At 42.1% G+C, this 26,055-nt stretch overlaps 1 protein-coding gene across 4 annotated transcripts in view; it reads right to left on the reverse strand.

Annotated features, from left to right (window-relative positions):
• HERC6 (HECT and RLD domain containing E3 ubiquitin protein ligase family member 6) overlaps nucleotides 1-26,055 on the reverse strand; it is a 99,872-nt gene that overhangs the window by 55,907 nt on the left and 17,910 nt on the right. For 2 of the 4 annotated variants that reach the window (XM_040418092.1, XM_040418091.1), the window contains exons 4-10: nucleotides 24,772-24,999; nucleotides 24,590-24,681; nucleotides 19,280-19,407; nucleotides 13,180-13,307; nucleotides 12,096-12,172; nucleotides 3,723-3,841; nucleotides 904-963 (exon numbers count right to left, since the gene is read on the reverse strand). In XM_040418092.1, coding sequence (XP_040274026.1) covers nucleotides 904-963; nucleotides 3,723-3,841; nucleotides 12,096-12,172; nucleotides 13,180-13,307; nucleotides 19,280-19,407; nucleotides 24,590-24,681; nucleotides 24,772-24,999 — 832 coding nt within the window. Of the gene's footprint in view, nucleotides 1-903; nucleotides 964-3,722; nucleotides 3,842-12,095; nucleotides 12,173-13,179; nucleotides 13,308-19,279; nucleotides 19,408-24,589; nucleotides 24,685-24,771; nucleotides 25,000-26,055 lie in introns of all 4 variants that reach the window. The other 2 variants (XM_040418090.1, XM_040418089.1) reach the window with 1 other exon arrangement.

Below are 26,055 nucleotides of genomic sequence, written 5' to 3' on the forward strand. Positions count from 1 at the left end.
AGTCATAAGGGGATATTTATCAAAACTGGAGTAAAGGAAAACTGGCTTAGTTGCCCATAGCAACCAATCAGATTCCACCTTTCATTTTTCAGATCTCCTCTGGAAAATAAAAGGTGAAATCTGACTGGTTGCTATGGGCAATTAAGTCAGTTTTCCTTTTCATCAGTCTGATAAATCTCCCCCTTAGTCCCTTACATCTATTCCCTGCTTTAGCTTATTTTTAAAATGTATATTAGCAAGAAAAAAGGACAGAAGGGGGTTTGACTGCATGGTCTGCATAGGGGCTATATACTGTATGCAAAATTAAAATATTTTAAATTAAGACTATTTGAAAAGTTGCCTTTTTTTCCAATATATTGGAGCACTAAAAATGTCCAGTTGATTACATTTCCTCTAATGAAGAGGTTTACCTTGGCCTGGAGAGCGCATGAATGGCGTGAGGAGTCTTATAGGCCATACATGCTCCTCTGGAATTCTGGAAAGAAAGGGATGCAAATGAGCCCTTAACAAGCTGTGCCTCTAATGCCACCAGATGTAAGGCAGCTATCCTATTAGTCAATGTTCAACCTTTTAAACAGACCTTGAGACATGACTAGGCATCTTACCCAGTTAAGCCAGTACTCTCTGCTTTGCACTGATCTGATGAGGGGCAATCACCCTGAAACATATGTCTGCAGATGAGGTGCTGGATTAGTTATAATCCTAAATTATGTGTCAAGTTGAGTATTGATTAATAGGATAGCTACCTTCCATCTAGAGGCATTAGAGGCAGAGCTTCCTAACATCTCATTTGCATACCTTCTTTATTGCATATCATGTAATGTTTTCTTATGGGTATTGTCAAACTGTATGGTACCATTGTTGCATAGAGAGTAATAGCGTACAAAGCATCTTTTCCCTTACCGGTTCTTTAAAAAACTTGCAGTCAGGCAAGCAGGTGCCGAAAATATTTGGATTATTTCCCTGCAAAGGAGAAAAACAATTATTTAAAGGCGTATTCTATTTAAAGGGGTATCAATGGGGATCCAGCACACCGCATCCAATGGGATTGGGATTATCGGTGGTGGATCCCTGGATACGTAGACCTCTGGGTATCATGCCTCATTTGATATAACTGTTGAATGTATTATGATGCCGCCGTTTGAGTAATTCAGAGCCATGTAGCTTTTCCAGCTTCTGAGACAGATCTTTGCAATTCATGCTCTCCCCGGTTTCAGATGTGTTGCCAAGAGGGGCCGTACTTTAGGTTATTTAGATCAGATAATAACACTATTCATACACTTGTCTCAAAGGGGATTTTTGAAGTGTGGCAATAGTCGTTGTGCAGAGTGTGACAACGCTTTGGAAAAATCTATTAATTGCAGTTCACATTATGTAGTGTATGTATTAATATGCACTTCCTGAGATGTCTATTACATTGGCTGCACTACCCATAAATTGAAAAAATGTATTGCGGAACATCTTTCTTATATTAATAAAGGATCTGCTAATGCATCAGGGGCAGCCAAACATTTAACTGAACACCATAATAAGTACATTTTTTGGTGCAGAGAGGGTTAAATGCCCTGCGAGGGGCAGTGATTGGAAAAAAAAAGTGTCCCTTATGAGAAGCTTTCTGGATATTACAACCGAACACCAAGTTCCCAAATGGATTGAATTTCAAAAACATTTTTTTTTATATTTGTTGAGAATGTTTTCTTTAAAGGGAATTTGTCACCGAAATGTTTTTCTGCTGTTAAAACTAGATAGTAACACATAACCTCTTTTCTAATATCATTTTATTTTCTGTTTTCCTGAACATAATTATGGGGGCGGCCATCTTGCCTGAGCTGTTCTTAACAGCGTTTAGAAAGCATTAAGAAAACTGCTTCACGGCAACCACATGGGCCATAGACACAATGGACAGGAGGGAACCTCATTGACTTCTATGGGGAAGAGTTTTCTAGGCATGCTCTGCGACCTGTGCAGACGTCATTGTACAAGGAAATAATAGATACGATTTTATAATCACCTATTGTGAATGGTGGATCCTGTCTTATCTGTCATTCTAATCTTGCCTGTAATGATATCACCTCTGTGCATAGATAAGCAGGTAACTGCAGTAAAATGATCTGTACTGACCAAGAAGTGATGCCTATTATTAGGCTTAGTGGCGAAACTGCAGGATTTTATGGTTTTGTTTAAATATAGATATTGACATGGAAAATTAAAATTATTAAATATAAAAATATTAAGCATAAAATCGTGATTTAAACAATGGGTCATTTTCTGATGACCCGTTTCCTTTAAAATCTTCCTGGTTATTCTTAGGGTGGGTTCACATTACTCCGTATACATTACAAAAAAAGGGATACACACTTTCGTGTATCCTGCACAGTCCAGTAAAAAAAAAAAGTGCATATATGTTTTTTTTACAATGGAACTCTATAGTGAACAGATGCCACTGTATTGCATCAGTCTGAGGCATTAGTATAACGTATACATTGGGAAAAACGTAATGTGAACCCAGCCTAATTAATGCATCACCCGTGTATGACGTCCGCTATGATGTGGCACTTGTCTATTGGCTGCTAATTGTTTTTAATCAGTGTGTGCATACAAATTATACATGCTATGAGTAAGGACACCTCGTCCAGAGCATGTTGGCTTTTTTCACTGCATGATGCCTCCATTTTAATAAGTTGCAAAAGAATTGGAATCTTATCCTGGCGTGGAATCCATTATTTTTCAGCTGACAATCTAATGTGTATGGTTAGCCATCAGCTGAATTTCAACGCTCGATCCTTTTGTTCTTGTGGGAGATAAGCCAACACATACACAATCAGCCGAATTAGGTGTCAGAGGAGATAGCTGTCAGCCAGCTAACTTACAGCCTAGGAGAACCATAGCACATTTTCATTGGTGTTAATTTGCATTTACAAGAGCCAATAATCGTCCAGATTGTCGGGAACGACTGTTCCTGCGAACGGTCGTTTCTGACAATCCGCCCATGTAAATATTCTGCCAATCACCCGATGAACAAGCAAAACACTCATTCATCAGGTGATCCTGTTGTTCGTGCAGGCACCACCGATCATAGCTTCAGGGCAGCAGATCGTGTGGTCTAAACAGCGATCTGCTGCCCAGAAACAATGATTCTGTATGGGGACAAGGGATCGCTATAGAGATCCCTTGTCCTCATACTGTGAAGGAGATCACTGCATGTAAATACAGAGGTCTTCAGTGAACTAGCAGCCGACAATTTACTTCCCGACAATTAGCTGCATAATCGTTCCATGTAAATCTACCTTTAGACTTCAAAAAGGTAGAGTGCTTTATGGCCCCTTCAGGTTCTTGCTTATCAGGGCATTACAATAGGGGACACAGAGGATGCATTAGAACCTGGGCTCTGCTGCCTGGAGGGCCAAAGATTCCCTTTGCAAGTATGAGGTGAACAGTACTATGAATGACACTGATTTATTGGGGGCCCTATTAGTAATTTTGAATTGGGCCCAATATAGTCCATTTTAAAAACCTGCTAATGTTACATTTTATCAATGCCTAAGTGCACTTTTCCTCAGGTTCTCAAGTATTGCCCCACTGGTACTTTTCTGTGGCTTCATAAGTCTGATCATGCATGAGACCATCAGTAATGTCCTATAAGTCCCTCAGGCTGCTGCATGTTGTTCCAAAAGTAAATGTTCTTTACAATGTCCAATACTATAGTAATATTCACTAAATACCTTTTTGCATCCTGACGCTTTGATATTCCAGGTTTAGTGTCTATCCACTTCTTTATGACAGTGCTGTCTAGTCGGCAAATTTTTTGTAAGTTATCAGTCAATAGAGTAATAGTATGGGTCTACAAGAGAAAATAGGAGGTTAAAGGGATTTTCAGGGCTCCAGATATTGATGAAGTGAGAACAGTTGGTCGTTGTGGGGTACTGGATGTCGAACCCCCACCAATTTGATAATAATGACCTATCCTGAGGATAATTCAGTAATATCTGGATCCCAGAAAATCCCTATAAGTGAAACATTGTATGTCAATGGTTGAAGCAAAAGAAAGTAAAATAATTTTTGGTTCCCAAATCACGCAAAGTCAAGGTTTGAGCAGAAGTCACAAATGCAGCTACTACAATCTGCATTTTTACTTTGTTGGCAAACCATCAATAAAGTGTGTTAGGGCATCTTTATCTAAGTCTATCAAGAATACAATAGAGCTGTGATATTCCATTTTTCCACCTACTATTATCACAAGGATTGCCTTTCAGATAACATTTACCCTTCACAGAGGCAGTAAACTGACAATGGGGTTACCTTTCTATATAGGGGGTTTCATCCTTTGTGTTTGTGACTGCTGCAAAAGGACTCTGGGGGTCATTTATCATTTAAGATAGTTTTCATATCACTTTTAAGTCAGGTTAACATTGTGTGGTTGCACCAAAATTATGAAATGTTGCATAGTTTTCACGTATTTGGTGCAACACACTGTGATATATGACTTAGGTCTCATGCACACAACAGTATGTATTTTGCGGACTGTTTTCCACAGACCCATTGTTCCATTTTTGCTTTCCGCTCCGTAAAAACTGTCCGTATGGCTTCAGTATGCTATCTGTAGGTGTTCTGTTTTTTGCAGAACTATGAATGAGTTCACTTTTGACTCTTCCCATTTTTCACACCCCCTATATATCTTGTTTGTGTCATAGCCCCAACTCCATTTTCTACAGCGTTTTGCAGCATTGAGAGCATTGTTTGAATCCGGTGTCTTGCAAGCATTGGTTTCCGACTATTGCTTTCTGTTGTACCATGGCTGACAACTCTGAGGAAAAGATTATCCTGTGCTGGCTGTTTTCTCTGCGATACTGACAGCAGCCAACTACTGTATGCTGGACAAAGAACCGGGGAGGAGGCATTCACCCTATTGTCTCATAGTGGCGCAGGAAGGGCCACTTGCACACACTGTACATGGATCTGCAACAGCATCCTAAATAATTTTATGGGTGTTGTCGTATGTCTTTGAGCAGTTTTGTTAGCAGCTCTGCGTGCTGGCCTCACATACCTGAACAGAAATATGACGAGCTGCATTTCACCCGAGGAACGGCTCATCATGACGCTGAGTTAAGTTTTAATTCTGTCAAATTCATATTTGTCATTATATATTAGATATTTGTCAAATATATGTGTGTATATACAGTATATATTTTTTTATATTTTTTAAATGTTGCTTTCTTAGCATGTTTTAATGTTATTTTATCTTTTTTGTGTTGTTATGTTACATAGTTACATAGGTAATGCGGTTGAAAAAAGACATACGTCCATCAAGTTCAACCAAGGGATAGGTGGGGATGCGAATCCCAAAAGGAATTGATACTCGGATTTCTACACTTTTTCATTAGCATTAATGTTTTTTACTTTTAAGAATTCATCTAAACCCTTTTTGAAACTGTCCACTGTTCCTGCTGTGACCACGTCCTGAGGAAGTCTATTCCACAGATTCACAGTTCTTACAGTAAGGAAGCTTTGACGCTTCTGGAGACTGAACTTTTTCTTCTCCAGTCGGAGGCAGTGCCCCCTTGTCTTTTGAGCGCATTTTACATGGAACAGTTTTTCACCGTATCTTTTTGTATGGCCCATTTATATATTTGTATAGGTTAATCATGTCCCCTCTTAGACGTCTCTTCTCAAGACTAAATAAATTCAATTATGTTAATCTTTCTTCATAACTAAGACCCTCCAGGCCCCTTATCAGTTTAGCCGCTCTCCTCTGTACTTTTTCCAGCTGCAGTGCATCCTTTCTATGTACTGGTGCCCAGAACTGGACTGCGTATTTCAGATGAGGCCGCACCAGCGCTTTGTAAAGTGGTAATATTACATCCCTGCCCCGCGAGTCCATGACTAGTTTAATGCATGACAATATCCTGGTGGCCTTAGAAGCAGCTGATTGACATTGTATGCTGTAATTTAATCTACCATCCACAAGGACACCCAAATCCTTCTCTATGCTTATGCTTTTTAGATTTATATATATTTATATTTTATGTTGCTTTCTTAGCATGTTTTTGTTTTTTTAAAATAAATTTGTAATTTTCCAAAATGTAACAATACAAGGTACATATTGAGTATTCAGAGCGTCTAACATGACGCAGAAGATAATAAGGAGGTCATACAGTCTGGATGTACACAAGACAATGGAGGTGTTATTTCATACAGCATTTTCGTAATCTGTATATATAAATTACTGCATTCTAGTGTTGTCGACCATCGTTAGCCTATCCCTACGTACTTAAAAGAGGTGTTATATGGGTTAAAGGTTTAAATAATGACCTGTTTATTGCATCCCCCCATCTGACTGGACTATAATGGGAATATCAATTAAGTAGTAAATCTGAATTCCTGCCATAGTCGCCATTGGTTTAAAAAATTTTGGTGGTTTCGGGCTTCCCATGAAGATAGTTCTTCAAAGCAATACAATTGGTCTATTTTCTGCTTCCATTGTTCCATGGAGGGAAGAGTAGTGGATAGCCAGTATTGAGCCCAAGATGGCGCCGACTCCATCTCTTAAGGTTATTGAGCGCGCCACTGACCTCTCTGAAGGGGAATCCGACACTGAAGATTCCCATAGCAGGACGGCCCTCCCGATCACCCGCCGCTTCCTGAAGCAAACGCTCGGCAAAGCCTTAGAGCCGATCCTAAGTGAACTCATGGCTCTCCGCCATGATATGCATCACATTGGCGACAGAGTAGTGGCGCTGGAAACCCACCAGACCGCGATTCTGGCTCACCAAACAGCCACGCGTCCTCCCTGCAGAAATGTTGTACACACCTTAACGACCTTCACAGCGCTCTGGAGGACCAAGAAAATAGAGGACGCAGAAATAATCACCTCACACACCGTTACAATTCGCCTTAACGGGCATACCTTGTTGAAAGTTTATACTTTTGTTACATATGTTATTGTTCTTGCTTTGTTTAAGGTACATACTCCATCATCCTCGAGGAACCAAAAAATTATGGGGACACCTCTGGCATCCGGCCCACCCAACCAGACAGATCAGATCTTGTGCGAACGAAGTGCGTCTACCTGGGGAGAGGACGCACCTCAGCAAGGTAACCCTCAACGTTTAAGATGCCATGGCTGACTTATCATTTGCTTCCTAAAATGTTAGGGGCTTCAACTCCCCCTCTAAGAGGAGTCAGGTCTTCGCATTGTTACGCAAATCTGGGGCCAGTGTCTTACTCCTGCAGGAGACGCACTTTAAGTTCAACCACTACCCCAACCTTTCCTTAGCATGTTTTTTAATGTTATTTTATCTTTTTGTCTTATGTTTTTTCGATTTCTGGCAACTGGGAATTCATTTGCTTTGCTGCATTTTCAGTTCCTGCTGGGAGTCTCAACGATTTATGCAATTGTTTGTCAAACACGTCAATTGATTTGGCTGCGACTCTGAGAAGTGGTGATGCCAGAGCCCAAGGCTGAGGATTGGATCCAAATTGCTGAGAGCTTTCATCCTTATGCGCAGTTCCGAAACTGCTCAGGAGCAATGGATGGCAAACACATATGTGTTAAGAAGCCTCCTCACTCTGGGTCCATGTACTGCAATATAAACAATACTTTTCTTTAGTGCTGTTGGCTTTGGCAGACACTACTTATAAGTTCATAATTGTTGATAATTTTTTTTGCCTACTATCCTCTAATACCTCTTTTTATAAATAAATAACAAGAAATTACATGTATTGTGTGTTGTATGTAGTTTGCGTAAATTTGCCCAAATTGTGGGGATTTTAGCAATGTGATACTCCAGGTATGTGGAACCTGCAGCCCTCCAGCTGTTGCCAAACTACAAATCCCATCATGTCCAGACAGCTGACAGCTATTAGTCTTCAGCAGGTCATGGTGGGAGTTGTAGTTTGACAGTAGCTGGGGGGTTGCAGGTTGCCCATCCCTGAAATACTATAAGAACTGACACTTGAAGGAACTGTCCAAGGTACCAGGAGTGTATGGGCACTCTGTTTGAATGAGGTACCATAAAATTATGTTTTGTATTTGGACTTTTGCTTTCAATATATGGCCTAACATCTAATAAAATTTACAATTAAATTGTTTCCAAATGTATTTTCATCTATAACTGTCTGCTACTATTTTTATTTTATTTTTTAAGGCAAAGGCATGTATAGTATATAAATGTTCACATTAATGAAATAAAGATTAAACATATTTACACGTCTACTTATTTTAATTTAAAAACAATAAAAAAAAAAAAATTGGATTATGTTTCAGCCCAAACAAATAAATTATAAATCAAAATTCCCTGCTGAAAGGGCAAGGTGCATGGCCTGGGTGAGCACCCACATTACCTTGTGAGTGGTATGGTTGGCATGGGCCAGGATAGGATGTTGAAAGCCATGTTCCCATTCCTATGAATACAGGGGCTAGAAATAAGTGGCTTGGCATGGATGGTGGGTTGTGAAGCTTGCTCCTGGTTGAGGATCCATTGTCAACCCCACAGTCCGCTGCTTTATTTTGTCCAGAAATCTGTGTAGTTTCACTTGATCGAGTGGTGAGTACATTATAGCAGCAACTGAGGCCATTGCACTGACATACAACCTAAGTTTTTGGGTGTGCCAGTTTTGGATTAAGGGAGCTAGGCCACATAACATACACTCCTCCTTACTTTGATTTCTTCTCTGGCTCAGATACTGTAACATTTCCAAATCTAGGCTTGTTCGAGTATCTGACCCAGAGACAAGAGTGGCCCTAGCCCCCCTGTTGTAGGGGTTGTGGACTGGGTCCATGGCTGACTCCTCCGGATGACGTTCTTGAATGTCTTGATCCTGTCTGCTTGCCTCAACATCTGGCAAAACTGGACAAGGGGATTCCTGACTCTGAGCAGCTTGTTCGTCTTTGGATGGGCTATTGTCTTTGAATAGGCTATTGCTATTATAAAATATAAACTGCACTACCATTCTACTCACAGAAAGTAGAGTATATACTAAAGGCCTCAGATCCAGAATGGGTTTAAGAAATTGGAGCTGCCTGGGGTACATGTATTGCTGTTTTCTCGAGCCACCATCAGCGCTTTGGCCGTGTGTAGCACAAAGTTCCCGTCGAAATTGATCCCAGCAAGATTGCCATCGGTTCTTCACTTTAAGGACTGTGAAAACACAATAGAAAAAAAAAATTACATATCGTTCAGTTCAAATATTTACAATACTATTATAAGACATTTCACATTTCTTGAAACATGTATACAGTGAAAAATTACTTTAATCATGTATATGTAACATCAATGTCTCTTAAATGATGTATATGTGACTATTAGGCTACTTTCACACCTGCGTTTAGGTCGGATCCGTCTGGTATGTGCCCAGACGGATCCGCACCTATAATGCAAACGCTTAGATCCGTTCAGAACGGATCCGTTTGCATTACCATGAACAAAAAAAAAATTAAAAATTTTTTTTTATTTTTTTTTGTTCATGATAATGCAAACGGATCCGTTTTGACTTTACATTGAAAGTCAATGGGAGACGGATCCGTTTGAAAATTGAGCCATACTGTGTCAACTTCAAACGGATCCGTCCCCATTGACTTACATTGTAAGTCTGGACGGATCCGTTTGCCTCCGCACGGCCAGGCGGACACCTGAACGCTGCAAGCTGCGTTCAGGTGTCCGCCTGCTGAGCGGAGCGGAGGACAAACGGAGCCAGACTGATGCATTCTGAGCGGGCCCCTTCAAACGGAACTCACAAGCGGAGCCCCGAACGCTAGTGTGAAAGGAGCCTTACATAGCCATATAATGAATTTGACATTGTAAAACAAATGCACCAAAATGCACTATATCAGGGATGGCCAACCTGCGGCCCTGCAGCTGCTATCGAACTACAACTCCCACCATGGCCTGCTTTAGGCTGATAGCTGTAGTCAGTCAGGGCATGGTGGGAGTTGGAGTTTGGCAACAGCTGGAGAGCCACAGATTGAGCATCCCGGCAGTATATCAAAAGTCAAAAATTCAAACCTAATTAATTTATAGACACTTGTCCCATGCAAGGCTCACTTTTGTGTGTATTTCCCAAAAATGATGTCACCCATGATGCAAGGGAGTTGGTGACAGTTGCAGCTGTACAACACCCTCGCAGGATGTTTGGTCCCACACAATAGGGAAATGCAATGGCCATCGTGGACGGGTTAGGAGTGACACGGGTGCTGGGGACCGGGTAAGTATCTTCAATAGATGGGGCACAGCCATTGTGGGGGCATTTTGATTAACATGTCTAGGCCCTTATTCCCCTATAGCTATGCAACTGCCTCAATGGTGAAAAGCACATTGTCAAAAACTTATGGGGTCATTTATCAAACTGGTGTAAAGTAGAACTGGCTTAGTTGCCCATGGCAACCAATCAGATTTCTTTGTTGACAGCTACTGTCAATTTGATTGGTCGCTATGGGCAACTAAGCCAGTTCTACTTTACACCAGTTTGATAAATGACCGAATATTCGTCATGGGTGGTCTTACCTAGATCAGCCTGCTTTTTTTGGTCGCCTTTCTCCCACTCTCATGGCAGCATTGTGTGTGACACCTCCTCCCAGGTCGCATTCTTTGCTACATGGTCCTGGTAGCTGTCTGTCCGTGTGTTCCATATTTGTGGGTTCTCCTGTATGAGGAAAATCAATCGTTCGCCTCCATGCTAACCACAGGAAATCCTTTTGCTGTGCATTAGAGGTCTGAACATGTGCTTAGCCAATGTGTATAAACACAAAGCACATGTCAAAGGTGGCTTTGGCCTGTAATATCTAAATAATGGTTCCACAAAAAAACGGATGACATGCAGTGATGTTCCGTATGCATTCCATTTTTTTTGCAGAACCATTGACTTAAATTAAGCCACGGAACGTGATTTGCGGACAATAGTAGGCATGAGGACATACGTAAACAGAATGCACACTAAGTAATTTCCATTTTTTTGCGGACCCATTTAAATGAATGGACCCACATACAGTCCACAAAAACAAAAACAAATGGAGATGGAAAGAAAATACGTTTGTGTGCATGAGCCCTTAGTCCTAAAAAATACACCAGAGGGCTGCCTCGTGTAGGATGCAACTTTTTTCCGACTTTTCATTGACATTTCAAATGTCACAGACAGTAAATGTGATATAATCCAGGACTCTTAAACGTAGACAACAGTAAAAAAAAAGTGTTGAGGATCACGAGATGTCAAAAAAATGTCACAGTTGCCATGGAAATGCTGCAATTGCCATGATTTGTGACTTTTTTGCGCCACAAAACTGACATGTCTGATTTCATAAATAACCTCTTATGTTTTTTTATATAATTTTTAATGGTACTGTCAAAATGAAAAATAGCCACAAATTCTAAAGAGAGTGTTTTGTATGAATATTCTTTTTTTTTTTTTTTTTTTTTAACTGCTCTGAAGAGAAATCTAGCTTGATAAAACGATTCTAAATTGGTCACTTCTAAAAAGATCCATAAAGTTTAGATTCACATGCTACGCGTTTCAGATGAACACATGCCATGATGAAGGACGACATGCATTCGTCCGAAATGCATAGCATGTGAATCTGCATTTTATGGATCTTTTTAGAAGTGACCAATTTCTCTTATCAGTATTGGACCGTTTCCGGAACGGCGTCTCCATGCACCGTTACATTTTCCCGGGATTTGAACTTTGCAATGTGGTTTAGTGGTAAGCTATATGACCTTCCCGTAGCCTTGATCAATAAACAATACCCCTTTCTGATGGAAATGTCTCTTTAAATATGTTAAATTGTTCACGCAAGGGTTTTTGATAAGAAACTAAACATAAAGTTGCACAATCTGAAATTAGTTGGAAAGAAGATCAAAAGAAATGCCAGAAAAGATTATTCTACTAAAGTAGTAGTAGATGCCTACTGGACAGTTCTTATGAGATTTGGGGCATCTAGAAAACTCCTCTTCACTGGCTGTAAGGATCATTATTATAGAAATGTCCAACAGATTCTAGACACAAATCGATTATTGGCTATTTGAAAAAAAAATATTCCTTCCATGCAAATGTACTTTTACCTAGGTCTGTAATGTTTACTGACTCATTAAAAAGCCTCATCAAACCTGTGGTTGCAGAGTGGAGGTTGCAAAGCTGACATTGTTCCCAGCAAAGATCTGCTTTAAAGAAATGTCCTTGAGGTCTGGAAAAAAAAATACTACATTAGTAAAATTTCATATAAACCTTCTAATGCATTTGTTGAAAATTGGGCAGCTAGTTATCTAACCCCTTTAAAGGAGTATTCTGGTTAGAACAAGTGATCCCTTATCCACTGAGGTTAGAGAACTTGTTCTAACTGGAAAAAAAAAACCTTAAGGATGCAAACTGCTTTGACCTTCAAGATGACCTCCCAAGTGTAACTTTGTAATGTTCTTACAAATCTGATTGATTATGACATTGTTTTATTCTTGAAACCATGCGGTTCATTTACAAAACAGTTATGCCAGTTTTCTGGAGTAGAAAAGGTGAAAATTTTAGAGTTTCTTAAACAAAATGGATGGAGCTTAGTAGAAGGAGCAGGGTCTTCACAGCCATATACATTTAATATTATTTATGCCAAAAAGTGCCATAAATTATAACTGAAATCTATGCCAGTTCAAGGGATATGAATACGTTTTCAATGCACTGTAGTTATGCCACACAAATTAGTAACCAAATAACTTCCACTATATGTATTTTATGATTATACAAGGACTTTTAGATTTTGATGAGAAGATTATGAAGTGTACCACGAACGTACTAAAGTCGCAAGTTCCAACATGACCTAAGGCAGGGTTTCTCAACTCCGGTCCTCGGGACCCACCTACCAGTCATGTTTTCAGGATTTCCTTAGTATTGAGCAGGTGATATAATTAGTGTCCATGCATCAGGACTTACCACAGGTATTCATTCTGTGGGATATTCTCAACTCCTGACCGGTAGGTGGGTCCTGAAGACCGGAGTTGAGAAACCCTGACTTAAGGTATAATGTCTGAAACTAACAGTGACATACAATAGATAACCATTTTTAACCCCATAGTGAAACATTGAGGTCATTTGAGTAAGGGTAATGCTGCAGTGTTACACCAGCTCTCCAACTACCAAATGTCACTGTGGAGCTCTAGCCTTAGTATCCTACAAAACCTGATCATTGAACTGAAAACATTGTACCTTTTGAAGTGAACACAATGTCAGCTTCCAATGGGACTTCTGGTGGATGATCATCTAGTTTCACTTGTATTCCATGACCAAAGGATACAATTTGATTAGACGTGAGAACATATAGAAGTGTGTGATAGCTGGAAACACAAAACAGTACTATTGAACAGGATCCTCTACAGACATTGGGGGAGATTTATCAAAACTGGTGTAAAGAAAAACTGACTAAGACCTAATTCACATCTTCGTTTCAGAGATCTGGGTGCTGGATCCAGCGCAAATGTCGGCTGGACAAAAAACCATTGCATGCTACAGACTTTATCCGGCCGAAACTCAGCATTGATGCTGTAAATTGGCCAGATCACTGCCAGACCTCAGAGCAAAACGGAGATGTGAGGTCTTAGTTGCCCCCAGTAACCAATCAGATTAATTCTTTCATTTTCCAGAGCAGCTCTAAAAAAATGAAAGGCGGAATCTGATTGGCTGCTATGGGCAACTAAGCCAAGGTTTATGACAAGAAACTAATGGTATGCATTACTTTGGTCAATGTCTCATAGAACAGTTACGTGAAGAACACTGGAGACAGGTCACTGGGTCCATATTCTACACGGAAATATGGATCTACTGCCAAATTAAAAATTGTCCGTGTGGTGTGACTGTTTTTATACAGAAGTTTGAAAATGCCACAACAGGGGTGGATTGGCCATAGACCTTACAGAGCTCTCCTTACGGCCGGCCAGTGAAGTTATTGGGGATGTATTTTGTGCTACAGGCAGTATTTTGTGATGGACTGTGGTATTTGGCTCTGTTGGGGTGGTATAATGTGCCACAATATGGTATTGCTGGCCTGGTCTTCCATCAATTTGGACCCAACTACAAAATGGGGCCACTTTTAGTATTTTGTCCAGGGCCACTTTAAGTTCCCAGTGCACCCCTGTGCCACAATACTACATAAAACTACATGTGCATCGAGTGAAACAAATTCAACTAGGGTCAGCTGTGGATTTTCATATTTATTGTGGATTATTTTCAGAATTGCTGGTGCACTGGATTTCATGAGCTTCATGAGCTGATATGCATGAGCTTCCAGCTCTCCCTGCATCTCACCACTGATTGTAGTAGGGAAAAAACTGTCAATCAGCGGCAGGGACAGGGAGGGTAGGGAACTCATGAATATCAGGACTCATTGTCTTGCACTCGGTATTGATCAGCCCCAGAACTGGAGCTCATCAGTACACGATTTTAGCTAAACAGCTTGGTCAATTAAAGAAAGTGAACCATCATTTTGCTAAGGGGATCTGTCACTAGGTTATGTAGCCCTCAGACAGGAGCATAAAACTGGTGACATGTTCCTTTTAAAAGTAGCTTCCTATGTAGTGATGAGCGGCAGGGGCAATATTCGAATTCGCAATATTTTGTGAATATTTGGTAGAATAATCGTTATATATTCGCGAATTCGAGATTATTTTCTTGATCGCGATAAATCAGCAATGTAATATTCGCGTAATGCGCGTTAAATATACGTATATGCCGGCGTATAAGACGACTGGGCGTATAAGACGACCCCCAACTTTTACACTGAAAATATAGAGTTTGGGATATACTCGCCGTATAAGACTACCCCTTTTTCAACACACAGCAGTACATTACTGCATCCCACCACCATCCCTGGGTACCACTGCCATCCCTGCATCCCACCACCATCCCTGCATCCCACCACCATCCCTAGATACCACTGCCATCCCTGCATCCCACCACCATCCCTAGGTACCACCGCCATCCCATGGTATCACCACCATCCCTGCATCCCACCACCTTCCTTGTCCTCCCTCCCTGCCTCCCAGACCCTAAACATGTGGCACCTATACCCTGAACATGTTTTTGTTATGTTATGGCCGTGAGGATCCCGTGTATCCACGCTCGCCGCATGAAATCTCGCACATGCATAGGAGCGAGATGCGAGCGGCCGGGAGGATGGCGGTACAAGGAGCATACAAGGTACAGAGCAGGGGGGAGGCATACAAGGTACAGAGCAGGGGGCGGTATACAAGGTACAGCGCGGGGGAGGCATATGCCGTGGGTTACATCGCAGCTCTCAGCTGCTGGGGATACAAGGCAATAGCCCGGGCTCTCTCTGTTGATAATTCGGGCGTCCCGGCACTGCAGCGCCCGCCATACCCGGCGTATAAGACGACCCCCGACTTTTGAGAAGATTTTCATGTGTTAAAAAGTAGTCTTATACGCAGGAATATACAGTAGGCGTGGGTCACTATAGCAAAAATTTTCAAGCTGCTAGAAGTTTCCTGAGACTGGAGAAAAGGCCTCATGCACACGACAGTTCCGTTTTTTGCGGTCTGCAAACCGTGGATCCCCAAAAAACGAAAGGCGCCCGTGTGCCTTCCGCAATTTGCGGAACGGAACGGGCAGCCCATTGTAGAAATGCCTATTCTTGTCCGCAAAAACTCCGGCTCGGATGTGGACCCGAACAATGGTCGTGTGCATGAGGCTAAATGGTTCGCAAGGCAGAACATTATAATAGCTTTATATGCAGATAGAGTGCTCCAAAATATATGCGCGATTGCGAGATCGGCACTAATGATGCAAATATTTTGGCGCAATACATGCAACTTCATATTTTAACAGTTCTGACTACTTATTAGTGATTGGTGCACTAAGTATTGTTGTGAACTTGTGACATCACAGCACTATGTATGTATGTAGCATACATACATACAGCACTATGTATGTAGCATGTATCTATGGACAGAAGAACCTATCAGCTACACTATATCACTATCTAACCTACACTGACTATCTCCCACTAATTATCTGTATTTAACTTATAATAATATTATATAATATAATATAATATATAATATTATAATTAACTGCTCAAAAAAATAAAGGGAACACAAAAATAACACATCCTAGATCTGAGTTAATTAAATATTCTTCTGAAATACTTTGTTCTTTACATAGTTGAATGTGCTGACAACAAAATCACACAAAAATAAAAAAATGGAAATCTAATTTTTCAACCCATGGGGGTCTGGATTTGGAGTCACACTCAAAATTAAAGTGGAAAAACACACTACAGGCTGATCCAACTTTGATGTAATGTCCTTTAAACAAGTCAAAATGAGGCTCAGTAGTGTGTGTGGCCTCCACGTGCCTGTTTGACCTCCCTACAACGCCTGTGCATGCTCCTGATGAGGTGGCGGACGGTCTCCTGAGGGATCTCCTCCCAGACCTGGACTAAAGCATCTGCCAACTCCTGGACAGTCTGTGGTGCAACGTGACGTTGGTGGATAGAGCGAGACATGATGTCCCAGATGTGCTCAATTGGATTCAGGTCTGGGGAACAGGCGGGCCAGTCCATAGCATCAATGCCTTCGTCTTGCAGGAACTGCTGACATACTCCAGCCACATGAGGTCTAGCATTGTCTTGCATTAGGAGGAACCCAGGGCCAACCGCACCAGCATATGGTCTCACAAGGGGTCTGAGGATCTCATCTCGGTACCTAATGGCAGTCAGGCTACCTCTGGCGAGCACATGGAGGGCTGTGCGGCCCTCCAAAGAAATGCCACCTCACACCATTACTGACTCAATGCCAAACCGGTCATGCTGGAGGATGTTGCAGGCAGCAGAACCTTCTCCACGGCGTCTCCAGACTCTGTCACGTCTGTCACATGTTCTCAGTGTGAACCTGCTTTCATCTGTGAAGAGCACAGGGCGCCAGTGGCGAATTTGCCAATCTTGGTGTTCTCTGGCAAATGCCAAACGTCCTGCACGGTGTTGGGTTGTAAGAACAACCCCCACCTGTGGACGTCGGGCCCTCATATCACCCTCATGGAGTCTTTTTCTGACCGTTTGATCAGACACATGCACATTTGTGGCCTGCTGGAGGTCATTTTGCAGGGCTCTGCCAGTGCTCCTCCTGTTCCTCCTTGCACAAAGGCAGAGGTAGCGGTCCTGCTGCTGGGTTGTTGCCCTCCTACGGCCTCTTCCACGTCTCCTGATGTACTGGTCTGTCTCCTGGTAGCGCCTCCATGCTCTGGACACTACGCTGACAGACACAGCAAACCTTCTTGCCACAGCTCGCATTGATGTGCCATCCTGGATAAGCTGCACTACCTGAGCCACTTGTGTGGGTTGTAGACTCCGTCTCATGCTACCACTAGAGTGAAAGCACCGCCAGCATTCAAAAGTGACCAAAACATCAGCCAGGAAGCATAGGAACTGAGACGTGGTCTGTGGTCACCACCTGCAGAACCACTCTTTTATTGGGGGTGTCTTGCTAATTGCCTATAATTTCCACCTGTTGTCTATCCCATTTGCACAACAGCATGTGAAATTGATTGTCACTCAGTGTTGCTTCCTAAGTGGACAGTTTGATTTCACAGAAGTGTGATTGACTTGGAGTTACATTGAGTTGTTTAAGTGTTCCCTTTATTTTTTTGAGCAGTGTATATATAAGCTAACTAACTAACTAACTAACTATCTAGGCAACTTTCCTATTGGTTGCTAGGGATGTTGCTAAGCTCAGACAAAGACATTTCAGCCTCATTGGCCCACAAGCAAGAAGGGAGGTTACTGATGAAAAAAAAATCCAGAATATTCAAAATTACAAATATATATCACTTTATTCTGAATATTCGCGAATTCTCGAAGTGCCGATATTCGCGAATAATATTCGCTGTTCGAATATTCGCGCCCAACACTATTCCTGTGTTCTATTAGATTGTATCTCAGGGACTCAGCTTATGAATTTCATGGCTGACAATTACTGGTTGACTATTAGATAACTGTCAGCCAAATTCTCATTCGGCAGCTATTTATCCTGACCTCCTGATACACATGCGCACTGGGTGTGACCATACATGCATGTTGTCTGAGTGAGGAGTTGGAGAAATCTACTGCCAGACACCTCTGAAAGCTACTTATCTCCCCAAAAAGAATGGGCATGTTGAAAACCAATTGCCTGATCATTATCTCCCCATCATCTGCAATTAGGGAAGAGTTTGGGGGCCCCCATACACATCAGATAGTGGGCCTGTCCTGCCAAAATCAGCAGATTTGGCAAATTATATGTTTATGAGCAGCTTTAATCTACCGTATTTTTCGCCCTATAAGACGCACTCCCCCCCCCCCTTATGGGGCGAATGCTGCCATTTACACTGACACACCGCCGCAGCGATGCTGTCGGCGGTGTATCAGCGGGGAGGGAGGAGGGGCACTGTTACGGGGGCAAATGACACTGTTATGGGGTAAATCTGTGGATGACACTGTTATGGGGGCATCTGTGGATGGCACTGTTATGGGGACATCTGTGGATGAAATGACACTGCTATGGGGGGGATCTGTGGATGACACATATATAGCATCTTATGCTATGTGTCATCCACAGATTCCCCCCCCCCCCCCCCCATAACAGTGTCCCTGTGTAGCGAATGACTCCCAAAACAGGGGCTGGGGGGCGGCTTCTGGTGCTGTTATGGCAGCGGGGCCCGATGCAGTCGCTGTATTCTATTACACTGGGCCCCGCTCACTGTAGTAATCATATCTAACGTGTAGGCAATGTTAAAGTATAGAAATCCTCTGAAATCCAGCATGTAGCACTTACTAAACTCCCGTAGCAGGCAGGAGGCCGGGCGGCTGCAGCGTAACTCACTACGTCACGCGCCTGCGCCACCTGCTTCATTGATAAAGTGGGAGGAGCAGGTGCGTGATCCCCCATAATAGTGTCATCCACAGACCACCATTAGTTTAAAACCCACCAAAAGCACACTTTTTGGTTAAATATTTTTTATTATTATTTTCCTCCTCAAAAACCCAGGTGCGTCTTATAGGCCGGTGCGTCTTATAGGGCTAAAAATACGGGTAATTAAAGCAAGGAACCCATATACTGTTCTCCGCCAGTGGACCTCTGCAGTTTGTGTCCACTGTGGGGGAAAGAGGCCGTAGCTGTATCTATACTCACACACAGCTGGAAATCACCAGACAATGTGTTTCTTCCACAGCTTTCCCATTACTGGTGCAGATGTTTATATGGCTTTTCTTTAGGCAGCAGACTGATTAGCCAACCCTGGGCAAAGCACCTTTATTGCTTACCTTCCACAGGCTATCTGTGAAACCTGCCTTTCATATTCTTCTATCTTCTGAGGCACAGAAGTGTGAGTAATAGAACTCTTCCCTAACTGTCCTTGTGTTCCATCTCCAAAAGTGTATACAGTGCCCTCCTAAAATTGAAATGTTAATATTGAAATTTTAGGACATTAGAAACCAATTACAAATTATACAATGTTGATGAGCTGCATCACTTGTATTAAATAAAATGATAGTAGAGTGTATTTAAACAGCCCCTCTTTTCATACAATATGATTCAGGTTTTAGAAACAGAAGAACAGTTTTTCTATTTCTAACACCCCAATTAAAGGCTATGGAGAGGGACTGTGCATCCTTCTCCTGATCTCCAGCCAAGAATAGGGACTAAGGACAGAGAGTACAGAGAGGAGGTGGGGGTGCGGGTAATGAGCGGTAGCACTTGTATGCAGTCTCCATTACCACATCCCCACATTACCACAGTGTCCTGTCCATCCTCTCTGTACTTCATGTCTCCTCATGAACTCCATTCCCACAGAGGTTCATCTAAAGATTCGCTGTATTCAGGATCATAATACCTGACAGGAAGAGCAGAGAGGGGGATGAGGCAACTCTGTAGCTCAGTGCTCTGAAGTAACTTGTCCTCCTGTGTGATTAGGACAGGTTTTGTGTGTACTGATAGGATGGAGGCCATTTTATTTCTCCTAATGATTGCTCCCTAGACAAAACGAGCCATTATAACTAGTGTTGAGCAAATCAAGCTTCGTATTAGACATCCAAAGTTGATTAATTCAAACACTTTGGTTTTAATGATGGCTTCTGTTTTTAAAATAGCAATACGAAGTGTGGTTTGGTACCGGCTGGTACCTCGGTACCAAACCCAACTTCGGATTGCTATTTTCAAATGTTTTTAAAGACGCAGATATGATTACCAAATTAATTTACCGAAGTCTCGCATGTGTCACCGCCAGTTCTGTGAGAAGGTCTGGCAGACGTCCTTCTCTACCTCTTGCATGATGTTCTTTGTTTTGGTTTCACTTTGTCATCTCCTTTCCTTCTCCCAGGTGTCACCTATTTAGACTAATTGTCTCCCTTTTATATTCCCTCCCATACTGCCTCACTTTGCGGTTTATACTACTTCCTGGATGAAGTGTTCATTGCTGGAGGCTGCTGCTGCTGTTTACTCAGATAAGTCTTTTCATGTATTGTGTTTCCTTTCTGGCTTGATTCTAGGTGACCCTGACTCCGTCCGTATTAAGTGCAGAGAGCCGGTGGTCGTGTTCCCTCACTATTATAGGGTTTTCAGGTGTCACACAGTCTAGGTACGTGGGCATGCAATCGTCTACCATTGAGACCCTTGCATGGGCATAGCAGTCAGGGAGAGCTCTTAGGGTTTTATAGGGCTTACCTATATGCTCCTTAGTTTGGGATCAAGCCAGTCGGACGTTTATTCATAAGTTCCAGCTATCTGCAACATCATCCGTGACAGCATGGCTTTGGGTAAAACAAATTTTGCCTACACGGAGGCAATCAATTTTAATGCTGAGACAGCATTAAAACCTGAAGTGTTTGAACGTATTGACTTTGGATCTCTGATCTGAAGCTCGATTCATTCAACACTAATTATAACTAATTAAAGGTATTTGGGACTATATTTATAATAAAGTAATATTTAAGTATTTTAATTTTTTTAATTCCTGAAGAACCCCTTTAAGGTCAGATGAGCCTTTGTCCATTCAGGAGATGCAGCCTTCACACGGGCCATGTTTCCCGGACTGCACACGGTCTTGTGCATGCGGCCTTAGTCCCACAACAACCCTTTATCTACTTATATATCCCATCAATAATGCAGGTTTAAAAAGTTACATGGATGGGGCATCATCTCTAAAACCCCCTCCCCCTGTCAATAATGCCTTTAAGTGAAATAATTGGAATTGCTATGAGATCTTTATTTGTAGAAGTACTGTGATCACAAAAATATTAGAAGGTCTTTTGTCTATGTTTATCTAGGTGTTTACACCAGTATTTTGGCACTTTTTAAAGTTGCATTGGTCTCCAAATTTCAAAAAAATTTTGTATTTTGTTAAATTTAACAGTAACTAGGAAAGTGGTCATGCTTATCTAGAAGGCATAGTTTAGGGTTATATTTATCAGCCAGAGTGAGGAAATAACAAAAAATATAGTGTATATTTACATTTGCTCAGAGCAGTCATAGAAATACTGGATTGTGATAAAGGAGTTAAAGTAGCCAGAAATGTGTACCTTTTATTAGATGTGGTGCCTGACCGGCTGCCCTCTCCACTCTGACAGGAGCAAAATAAAATGTGTTTCATTTGGAATATTTGGAATACTGGGACCTCACCACATGTGCACTTGACCCAATCCCATCCCACCTCACCACAGTTTATCCCAGCCCTTACTCATCTCTTCAACCTATCAGTAACCTCTGGTGTCTTCCCTTCTGGTTATAAACATGCTACCATTACACCCATCCTCAAAAAGCCTTCACTTGACCCATCTTCTTTGTCTAGTTATCACCCCATATCACTTCTTCCATATGCCTCAAAGCTACTTGAGCAAGATATCCATTCTGAACTGTCCTCTCATCTCTCCTCCTGCTCCCTCTTTGACCGGCTACCACTCAACTGAGACTGCCCTCACCAATGTCACCAATGACCTACTAACAGCCAAAACCAAAAAAACATTACTCTGCCCTCTTTCTCCTTGACCTGTCCTCTGCCTTTGACACTGTCGACCACTCCCTTCTGTTACAAACTCTCTCATCTCATGGCATCACTGACCTGGCCCTCTCCTGGATCACATAATACCTCACAGAGCGGACATTTAGCGTCTCCCACTCTCACACCACCACCTCGTCTCATTTCCTCTCTGTTGGTGTCCCGCAATGCTCTGTCCTAGGCCCCCTGCTCTTCTCTATCTACACTTTCAGCCTGGCACAGCTCATAGAGTCCCATGGCTTTCAGTATCACTTTTATGCTGACAACACACAAATCTACCTCTCTGGTCCAGACATCACCACCTTACTATTCAGAATCCCACAATGCCTATCTTCCATATCCTCCTTCTTCTCCTCTCGCTTTCTAAAACTTAAAATTGATAAAACAGAATTCATCATCTTTCGCCCATCTTGCTCAATCCCCCCAACAGACCTATCTATCATGATCAATGGCTGCACACTCTCCCCAGTCAACCAAGTCCGCTGCCTTGGAGTGACCTTGGCTTCTGCCCTCTCCTTCCGACCACACATCCAAGCCCTTTCCAACATCTGCCGCCTCTAACTCAAAAACATCTCCCGCATCCGCGCTTTCCTCAACTTTGAGTTTGCGAAAATGCTTGTACATGACCTCATCATCTCCCACCTAGACTACTGCAACATCCTCCTCTGTGGCCTTCCATCTAGCACTCTCGCACCCCTGCAATCTATCCTCAACTCTGCTGCCCAACTAATCCACCTCCCACCCTGTTACTCCTCTACCTCTCCCCTCTGCCAATCCCTTCACTGGCTCCCCATTGCCCCATGAATTCAGTTCAAGATACTAACAAATACATACAAGGCTGTCCACAACCTGTCCCCTCCCTACATCTCTGAGCTACTTTCCCGATACATCCCCACATGCAATCTCCGATCCTCACAAGACCTCCTTCTCTCCTGTTCTTATTATCTCTTCCCACAATTGACTCCAAGATTTCTCCCGTGCATCCCCCACACTCTGGAACTCGCTACCCCAACATATCAGACTCTCACCTACAGTGGAATCCTTCAAAAGAAACCTAAAAACTCACCTCTTCAGACAAGCCTACAACCAATGACCCTGCTGCCTCTATATCGCCATGACCAACGTTACCCTCTCCTACTGTGTCCTTCTCCCATACCATGTAGATTGTAAGCCCTGAAGTGGCAGGGCTCTCTCTCCTTCTGTACCAGTTTGTAACTTGTCTTGTTCATGCTTAGTGCAATTGTCTGTATTATGTATGTATACCCCTTTTCATATGTACAGCGCTATGGAATGAATGGCGCTTTCATAATAATTATAATAAATAATAATAATAATAATAATGATAGAGGCATGGCTGAAGAAGATAGTTGTAATGGAGAGGGTGTGGACCCATGGTGCCACTTAACAGATTTTGCTTGAGGTTACTCCTAATGGCGTTGACAAGGTTGGTCCCCTGGTATTCACGCTTTCACCCCTGTACAGTGATTTGGACTTCATTGCAGGGGCCATCATGCCTCTCCCTCTATTAGTAGTTTTCATTCAAAAGCTGCTGACCCAGGATAGTCAACAGACATTAGTGCTTGGCACCAATGGGACAGTCAGAAGCGTTATCAGAGGCAAGCTGAAGTCAGAAATAGTAGATCTCATGCAAAATGGTAAATGAGCAGTAGATCAGGGCAGGGGGTCAATACTGTGACCAGGCAGGCACAGGAGGACAGAACATACAATAGAACACTATTGCAGGACTAGGCAAGCTAGGAACCTTTTGCCCAGACAGAGAAGGTGCTATATTCTTCACAGAAAATGTTGCCATTGGCTGGGAACACGTTAGTCCGTGGTCCTTTAAGACCCGGGAAGAGCATGTATCCTACAGGAGCATGCACCAGGAAAAAAGAGGTGAGGAAGGCTGTGAGTGTCCTGAAGTGGGGAGCAACAACAAGAGTCAGTACTCTGCTGGAATTACATTGGTTCTCTGTGGTCAGTAGGATTTATGGGATTTTGAAGAAGACATTTTATTGAGTCGCGCTAAGGCTGCACTTATTGTGGATTACGCACAGTTTTTTCATATGAATTTTCATGCAGAAAAACCAAAGAATAATACAGTACAAGCAAAGTGAGTTTGATTTGACAAATCACATGACCTGCCTTGTGGATTTAGAAATCTCCAGCATGTCAATTGTTTGCGATTTTTATTTTTTGTGGATCTGCGGCAAATCTGCAACAAAAACCGCAAGCAACACATGCAGACGTCGATACACATTGGTGCGGAAAGGCACAGAAATTTGCATGAAAATCCTTGTGGAATTAATTTTTTTCAAACCTGCACCCATGTGCATGTATCCTAAACATAAAGACTGAAGAGAATACCTAAAACTGTTACCCTGACGGGAGCTTCATTTTGTCTTGAACTTTCTATGATCAGTATATACACTTTAATCTGCCTTCCTCTACTAAGTATATAATAACTACTGGACAAAGTCTCTGGAGCATGTAAATCCTCAATGTTTTTATTTTTTTTATTATATCAGGCTCTACAGTAACTATTCTTATATTGGACATTCATAGTATAAAATGTATGTACCTTGCTTAGTACGGCAGTATGTTCATCTCCACAACTGATATAGATAACACCTTTATCTCTCAAAGAACTTACTGCATGTGGTTTAAAGACACCTGCTTATTAAAAAGACAACAAAAAAGTTTTTTTTTTTTCTCAACCATGTATTCATACAGATGACTATTATGTCTATAAACACAATCTACCTTTTAGAGGGTCACTCTGAAGTCCTATTTGTCCTGCATTATTCTTTCCCCATCCAAACACAATTCCTGACATTGACAGAGCAAAACTCTGAGAACCCCCTGCGGAGACTTGAAGCAGAGGAACGCCTTTCAGAGACTTCACAACTTGAGGGATGGCTTGGTTAGGCATCTCTTTGCCCAGCCCCAGTTGACCGAAATCATTCTTTCCCCATGAAAAAACATTGCAATCTGTAAAATAATGCCAAAAATACAGTACTTTAAAGGATCTGATGTGTTATCTTACTTAAAGCCCTTACTGCTGCTATGGAGTAGATGGGATGTTTAGGGTGGATCAATCTCTCTATGCCATGACTGAAGGGATTCAGAAGAAAATGCTCCAGATGTTCTTATATATTTGTGGGAAAGTGGGAGGTGTGACCCACCACCATTTGGGAGCCCACTTTTTGCTATGGGGAGACTATTTTCTCTACATATGCCCCTCAAACCTACAAGAAGGAATTCTCTCCTCATTTGAGTAACTAAATGTAATTATATAATTTTTAGTTATGGGCGAGCATGCTTGGCCGAACACAATTTTGACTCGAGCATCGAATTGCTCGAGTCTCCTACCCGCACGTTTGTTGGCTGCTACGCAGACATTAAACGTGCGGGAAAGTACTGACACTCACTGTAATGCCGTAGCCATGTTGGTCAGTCTTAGTCAGGGAGATCTGCAGCAGAAGGGACAGATAGTGTAGGGACAGGAATTGTTTTTTTTTAGGCAGGGTTTACTGTTGAAAGTCCTTTTAAGGACTATTGTTTTATCTGGCTGCAATATATATTATTAGTGCAACCTAAATTGCGTGCAATTGTTTGACCGCTGCTGACAGTGACACAACCTCTGCTACATCTGTTGTGTTACATTTGCGCATCCTAAATATCTGTGACATTCAGTGTAATTTTTTTGCCGCTGGTGACGGCGACATTACCTGCACTACATCTCCTGTACAACATTTGCGCATCCTAAATATCTGTGACATTCAGTGTAATTTATTCGCCGCTGGTGACAGCGACATTACCTGCGCTACATCTCCTGTATAACGTTTGCACATCCTAAATATCTGTGACATTCAGTGTAATTTTTTCGCCGCTGGTGACAGCGACATTACCTGCTCTACATCTCCTGTATAACATTTGCGGATCCTAAATATCTGTGACATTCAGTGTAATTTTTTCTTAGCTGCTGGTGACAGCGACATTACCTGCGCTACATCTCCTGTATAAAGTTTGCACATCCTAAATATC

Source organism: Bufo bufo, chromosome 2, assembly GCF_905171765.1.
Source record: "Bufo bufo chromosome 2, aBufBuf1.1, whole genome shotgun sequence".
In the NCBI taxonomy this organism is placed as follows: Eukaryota; Metazoa; Chordata; class Amphibia; order Anura; family Bufonidae; genus Bufo; species Bufo bufo.